The sequence below is a fragment of the Poecilia latipinna genome, unplaced genomic scaffold (genome assembly GCF_001443285.1).
Source record: "Poecilia latipinna isolate Pla-1442-1.1 unplaced genomic scaffold, P_latipinna-1.0 Scaffold54, whole genome shotgun sequence".
NCBI lineage: Eukaryota > Metazoa > Chordata > Actinopteri > Cyprinodontiformes > Poeciliidae > Poecilia > Poecilia latipinna.
Genome location: NW_015112670.1, coordinates 1,209,914 through 1,217,713, shown reverse-complemented (window position 1 = coordinate 1,217,713; position 7,800 = coordinate 1,209,914). Strand labels below are relative to the sequence as shown.

Genomic DNA, 7,800 nt, shown 5'->3' with positions numbered 1-7,800 from the left:
AATTGTAACAGTTGCATTTCTTATTTTACATGTGATTGGATCATATAATTTTTTACTAAATTTTTTGTGAAAAAACTGTGGTATTTTTACTCAAGGTTCACACACTGTGAGTCTCTTACAAGCTCATGGCAAATATATCCCATCTATCCTTACACAAAGTTATAGTAATGTACAGAAAAGTCTGAAATTTTTCCAACCCCTGAACACAGTCACGCAACCTTTACATTGATTCCGGGCTTACGTGGAGCTTTGATTTCAATTTTACTAAATCCAAGGTCACCAATTTCTAGACAGTCAAGATCCAGACCCAAATGCCTCATTCAGATCCAGATCTGCTCTGAGACTTCAGTGAAATATTTTTTAGGGTAATCCATTCAAAGCGACTCAGCTTTTCTGGCCTTCAGGACAGTCGCAGCAGAGCGATTTTTGAGGATGACAGCAGATCCCTTGAAGCTGTCTGCTCAGACACACAAGCCAATTCAGAGAGCAAGACACACACAAGACTGATGCTAAAACTGAGTAAAAAAGTTAGGAGGAAAAAAAATATATATATATATGTTATATGTATTGTTCAGACTGCAAATGTGTTCTTTCTATAAAGAGTTTAAACCATGTGTTCAAAGACAAGTGGTCAGTGTTACTTTTGAATAATCATACCCACTATATCCTGAGCTGAATGAAGTGCTTTATAAAGTATGCATACATCTTAAACTTTTTCACATATGGCCACGTAACAGTCATAAACTTAGATGTAGTTTACCAAACTTTTAACTAATAGACACTCTAGTGCATAATACTGTAGTAGAAAAGGACAGTTAAGATGTTTAACCCCCAAAAATCTGAAAGGTGTGGCATCCACATGTATTCAGAATTACCCCTCCAATAATTTTCTCAACACTTACCAGCTTCTCTATCCCTAAGAAAAAACCTTCCCACAACATGATACAGAAAGCAACACGTTTCAACTTCACGACGATGTGCAGAAGTAATGCTGAACAAACATGCCACACCTTTAATTTGTTTTTCACTGATTATTTACTAAAAATAAAAAAATAAAAATGATGGAAACCATATCCTGCCCCTTCTGCTTTACAAATATGGACTATTGTGTGTTGATCAAATTAAATTTTAATAAAATGCACTAAAGTTTCTGGTTGAAATGTGACAAAATAGGAAAAAGTTCAAGAGGTATGAATATGTTTTACTACCTCATCTGAGAGGTGTCTTAAAATGTAGAAAATATGCAGCAACAGCTAAGGGGCAACCTTAAAACTTGTGCCAATTTGGTTCATCATTGTAGTTTAGAAAAGAGGCATAAAACATCAGAATCTGAGGGAAGTCAACCCTCTTCACAATATGCCGTTTTATCCAGGTTTCGTGTGTTTTAACATGTAATTAAAATATATATATTTTTAAACATTGCTTGAATTAAGATTAATAAAATTCACTTTATTTTCAGTCTCCCAACCTGTCTCTCTGCTGTGAAACAGTACCATTTTGAGGTTTGATCTACTCAACGGTGCAGCAACAAATTCACTGTAAAGGCAGCAAATGTGGCACACCACCACACAACAGCAGAGAAAGAGAGGGAGACCAAAAAAAAAAACCCTAGGGAGAATTTTCAGACCACAGGCCCTCTCAGTTCTGGTTATACCTTCCACCCTTGTCCCCGAGGCTCTTCACAACCAATCATAGCCCTCTCACTTGAACACTGGCAGATAAATAAAAATCTGCCAAACCAGCAGAGCATTTCTAAGCCAAACATGGAGAACAACAGCTCACAGAGACCGTGGATTTCAAAGGGAGGGAGAAAAACCAGAAGCCCCTGCAGAATAGGAGCGTGAGGCATCTGTTGATGCTGGCAACTCTCTTCTCTTCATCTCCAAGCCAAGACTGTTGATCCAGTGGAGGACTTGTGTATGTGTGTGTGTGTGTGTTTATGCATGCATGTGTGTTTGAGCATCCAGCATGAAGAGGGATGTCTATGTGCTAACATTTGCAATGCGCATTGACCCCACTTGGCCTCCATATGTTGCTGAAACAAGAAGGATGGTGGGCTACAAAGCGACCTCTCGTGTTTTCACCTGCGTTCCTACTTTCTACACTTCCTCTTACCGAAGCTTCCACTATGCTGCTAGGAAGACCCGTCTGTTGCACTGGTTCCGTACAATATGTATGTAATATGATCTCTGCATATGTCAGTGTGAAACTGGAATTTCAGGGCATTTATGAACAAGGGAAAACAGGTTCATTATAAAATTAGAACTAAAATAAAATTATCTGATTTAATTTAAACTTTTTTTTTAAACCAACACCCAGTGGAATTATAACTCAACTATTGAGGGCGTTGACTTTTTCCTGTCTATTTGAAGAAAATATTATGAATTATTTACAATCCAGTAATTCAATGCGAAAAAAATTATTTCGCCTACTAACTGTTTTTATGCAAAACTGCCTAAAAAAAAAATCAACAGCATACTGCATCCAAAATCATTATTTCTTACTAGCAATTATGAATCCTATAATTTCATCTGTCAGCTACTGTCTTGGGGAAAAAAAGAAAAAAAAGAGAACCATTCACAATTTCATCCCACTTCCTCTTCAAGCTGTAACACCAAATAGATAAAAGATGACAATTCATAAATCACACTTTTACAGATATTAGATTATTATCGGATATCGGTAAAAAGCTTGATCTTAAGTGCTTCTTGTCCTGTCCAGTATGGGCGACAATCGTTATGTAATTTAAAAACAATTTCCATTCCTTTTATGCTGTTTTTTTTTTTTTTTTGGTTATGGCAGACTTAATAAAAAGGACCAGAAGACGGAAATTAACACTTCAAGCTGACTGCAAAACAAAGCAGAGGGAGGCACATGCTGTTCACAATAAATAAAACCAAATTAATTCAGAGGTCCAAATATAATATTTTGGTTGTTACCTAGCAGCAACAAAATGTAAACTACTGGGTATGATAATATCTAAATAGAGATCTGTTGCTTGCTGGGGTCTTTCTTTAAAGGAGATACTGCTTTATTTTTTGCCTCGCAAGAGATTTGCAAGGCAGCGGCTCAGCTGGTAAACTCCTAACTACTTTAAGTGGAAAACACAATGCTGGAGTAATTATCCTGTTTGAAGATCCGAGTTCAGAAGTTAAGCAAGTGAGACCCCTTAACCCAGCTGCTGAATCAGAACCTACAAATCAGATCTTCAGAATCCAAGGGGAAACAACCACTACGATCGCTAACCGTAATTAGGAAAAGTTAAGATATATGTTACCCCGAGACACTTTGCGCAATTAAATAAACTCTGAGGATGAATAAGCTTACAGACATTCATTCTAGACCAAACTAAAACTGGCAGTGGTGGGAATGGATGTCTTTTATTTTAGGGAGCATCAAATCATAAGATTTCTTTCGCACTAAAGCTTCCATTTAACATGAACAGGCCCCATAGAACAGTGTTTCCCAACCCTATAGTCCTCAAGACACACTGTCCTGCATGTTTCAGGTGTTTCCCTGCCCAGGTGATTCCAATTGACAGGCAATAACAATTAACTGCAACCAGCTGAATCAGGTGTAGTGAAGCAGGGAAACATCTAAAACATGCACGGCACTGGGAAACACTTCCATAGAAGATGTCCACTATGATGCCGAGGACGTCCCCCCTCCCTGCTTTTTCCTGCCCCGTCTGCTATGCACCCTCCTGGGATCTTTGTTGCATCTTGAACAAATTATCTTCTTACCTCCATTTTCTCCTGAATAAGCAATGGAATCATTATCTGCATTAAATATTTAAAGTATTCTATTACAACAGAAGTCTCTCTCTAATTTCATATGTATATTTGTAAGGATATATTCCAGCCATAATGTCCAGTGCCCGGTCTGATTTCAGTAATGAAACAGGTTTTGAGTAATCACAGGCGGTGTACGTGCCAGGAATGCAGAGATAGTTTGCCGTGAATTTCAGGAGGCGCTTGGCCATCCGTCCAGACTAACCATACTTGTGTATTTCACGTAATAAGGGCAAATGAATGAGAAAGAGAAAGGTATGATGGCATGCCAGGACCTGGATACCACATGTGTGGTGTGGTTTGTGCATTCACAGGCCAAGTCTGTGGGAAACCTTTGAATAGCTTAATGGTGTTTTGCAGCTCAGAAAAGTCCTCTGGCAGGCATGCCATTGTGCAGGTCTGAATCATATTTTACTGTTTCTGAGTGCGTGTGCAAAACATGCGCAACTCTTGTAACACATTTCTGCTTTGAGAATGAGAGAATTAAATAAACAGAATTCAGTGGAAATAGTTCTACAATATAGAGAAATGTGTCTTCTACGTCATTAAACAGCCGATGGTAACTCACATGCAATCTGCTAAACAGTGTCGGTGAAGTATTTAGGCAATCACAGTGTGCACACGTCTCCTGGGGCCACAGATATGAAGGATTGTTCTGCTGCTGCATGATTTATAAAGCATTGAGCTGCAGCCTTTTAACAGTTCTGTTCTTCCTTTATAATGCATGCTTTCCACCTTAAATAGATGGACATGGGAAAGGCCTTACAGCACTTTGCAGTAGAAGGCAGCATCCCGCTCAGAGATGGTTCTGATTCACATGTAAGGCAATGTGCTTACATCAGCGTCCAATCACTCCTCAGCTGTGCCTGAGATGATTGATCGCCCCTTCATATCGCAAAGAATTCCACAGGTTACAAATTCAGACAAATGATATCTGAAATGAGGCTCACTTTTTTTGTCGTGGGGTTGGTTTGTGTGACACCGTAGCCTGCTGTGGTTTTGTGTTCTGTGCGTACGTCCTGCAGGGCTGTCCGTCTGCTGTCTGCCTGGGCTGGATACGGGGAGCTTGCTGCAGGAAGCCAAGCATGACCGGCTGGGCTTTCATTGCCCACAAGAAAGTCAGGAGCAGGAGGGTACGGGCCTGTCTGCATCTGCAGATTGTTAACCTCATATCGCATTGCACTGACACATCAATTATTGTTATTAAGCGGCCAGAGTAATTTATTTATATACTGATTTCCCACCAGACTAAGGCAGGACTAATTGAGACAGGTGTGAGGATTTGAGCTTGATGGGCCAAGGGAAATAAGAGGATATGGTGAGAATGGTATGTGCACAGCTAGTGAGTCGTGGATCGCCCAGCTGTAAAGTGAGAACGTAGTGGATGATTTTGATAAAAATGCACCAATAAGGCACAACATTATGACCGCCTCTTTAATTATATGTTGGTGCTCTTTTGTTTCCACAACAGCCCTGACTTTTAAATGCATGTATGTACTCCATTAGAATCCCAAAGGAGTGCAGCGATTTCTGGCACAAAGATGTTAGCAGCAGATCCTTTAAGTCCTGCAAGCTGCACGATGGAGGCCGCATATGTTGAACTGAATTGAGATTAGGGAAATTTTGAATCCAAACTTTTCCCCACCTAAAACCAACCATGAAATATTTCTGATACGTTGAGGATATAGCCATTAATCAATATCCTATCCATTAAAGGGTGTGCTTGGTCAATGTTTAGGTAGATGATGTGGGTGAGAGAAAAATCCACATGGATCTGAACAGAACAATAACCTTGGTATTAACTGTCCTTCCAATGGCATCTCTTTGTTCCAGGTGTTCCCTCAGGGAAGGAATGCATGAAAAATGAAGCATCATTCATCAGACCAGGCCACCTTCATCCACTGCTTCATGGTCTATGTTTGATACTCGGGTGCCAACTGATTGCACTTTTGGAAATGGACACCCTGACTGGTCTGCAAACAAGCTGCACTGTAGATTTAGATGCCTTTTTCTGTCAGAACCGGCTTCAACTTCTTCAGCAATTTGAGGCTCAGTAGCCTCAAATCAATTAATGTGAGTTGATGTGTAACAGCCTATCCTGTTCACTAATGATTCTGACCTCTGCAAACCCTATAAGAACTACAGATTTTGGAGATGCCCTAGTCCAGTTGTCTGGCCACCACAAATTGACCCATGAATTCATTCATTCATCCATCAATCCAGCCAGCCTTGTTTGTGTCACCCATCAATATATCCATGTGTCAGTCCATCCAACTAATCATCCATTTACACAATTCTTGCACAAGTGCCACTTGTATTCAACACATTGGTCAACTTTAAAATAAGCAAAACTGACTAAAAACTCCTACGACGTGAATCTGGGAAACTCCAATATTGAGTAAAAATGTGTAGGAACCTTGTTAGAATGCTAAGTGACCACTGTATCTCTTTTATAGGGGCACAAATTTTTGGCGCATGTTCCTAAAGTGCGCTTGAGCTGAATTAAAATGTTTTATGCCGACCTTAAAAACCCAGGCAGCTCATGTTGGATCACTTTAACATCCCAAAAACCTCCCATCCATCTCTCATTCTCCCTCGACCTTGGTTTGAGGAAAGAACAAAAACATTGTCTCTCTGCATTGCTCCGACCCGTACTCACATTAACTCCACGCAGCCTTCCCGCCCCCCTCCCCTCTCCTCTCTCCCTCCTGCACACAAAATGCGTCGTGCGCGTGGGGATGCCGCCGGCCCATTCAAGTCACGTAGTAAAGGAATGTTCACCGAGAACCGAGGGACAGGAGTCCATTCCTCCCCTCTTCTGTAAACATCTCAACATGCATCAGTCGATGCCCACGCTAAGCCACGATGTCTACCAGTAGCTATACACTGCTCTGCGCTCACACGCACGCGCTCTGCGTGCATGCGTACAAACAGCATTTCTTGACGTCTTGTGTGTAAGCAAACAGAAAACAGCAGACACGCGTGATCCACATGCAGGCTTGGACCCCCAGCCTCCTCCTCTTCCTTCTCATCATCATTAGTATTCCCCCCCCCCATAACCATTAACAAAATATTAAAAAGCAAAAGCTCACTGAAGAAACTTACCTTTAGACAGAAGAACCAGGATCAAACCAGCCAATGTGTTCCGCAAAAGAGGGCAGCCCATGATGGAGTTCTGATTGATTTTCTGCTCAAATGTTACGGTATTCCTTCCTTATGGAACCGCTGCGGGAATTCTGTGTGTGAAAACGACCCACTGGATGAATCTCAGCAGAAATAGTCCAACTCTTCTACATCCGACTTTTTTTTTAATAAGTCCCGTCAGAGAGAGAGAGAGAAAGAGAGAGAGAGAGAGAGAGAGAGAGGAGACACACAGAGAGAAATAGAGAGACAGAGAGCAAAAGATAGGAAAAGAGAGAGTGAGATTTTCTTATATGTCTCTGTCTGCCAGGAAAAAAAAATTACAGCAGAAAGCCCAAATATCCCAGACAGACTTAGTTTGGCTCTCAGTGCCTTGAAGAACAGGCAGAATTTCTCTAAAAACGCATGAGAACTGAGAGGTAAACATTCACACCGTCCGATAATCTGATTTGATGATGTTTTTCTCAGAGAGCAGGATGTACGTCCCGGCCAAAAAACCTCGAGCCGCTCCGTATGCGTCTCTGTTGGTATGCAGCGCGTCTCCTCGCTCCGCACTCGGCGCGTCGCAGAGAGCAGCGTTGAACGAGAGGCGCACGGCGCGGAGCATGATTGGCAGCTCAAGGAGAGGCCCTCTCCCCCAATCGCTGGCCCCAAGGAAGGAGGCGGGATGTACGATTGCACCGATGTCCCGCAGAGAAAGGCAGACCGAGGAGCCGAGCAGGCCAATGGGAAGCGCGGGGTGGGCGGGGAGGATAGAGAGGCAAAGTGCGGCGCGGTGATAATGCAATGTGATTTATAGCCAGTTTGGTGTTGCTGCAGTACTCAGAGAAGGTAGTCCACTGTGGGGGGGAGGGGGGACAGGCGGGCA

General features: G+C 41.9%; 1 protein-coding gene across 1 annotated transcript in view; it reads right to left on the bottom strand.

Annotated features, from left to right (window-relative positions):
• Positions 1-7,540, bottom strand: part of iglon5 (IgLON family member 5) — a 163,913-nt gene extending 156,373 nt beyond the window's left edge. Inside the window, exon 1 of the mRNA XM_015053787.1 lies at positions 6,897-7,540. Within this exon, the coding sequence (XP_014909273.1) occupies positions 6,897-6,957 (61 nt within the window). The 5' untranslated portion in view covers positions 6,958-7,540. The remainder of the gene's footprint in view (positions 1-6,896) is intronic.
• Positions 7,541-7,800: the final 260 nt, after the last annotated feature.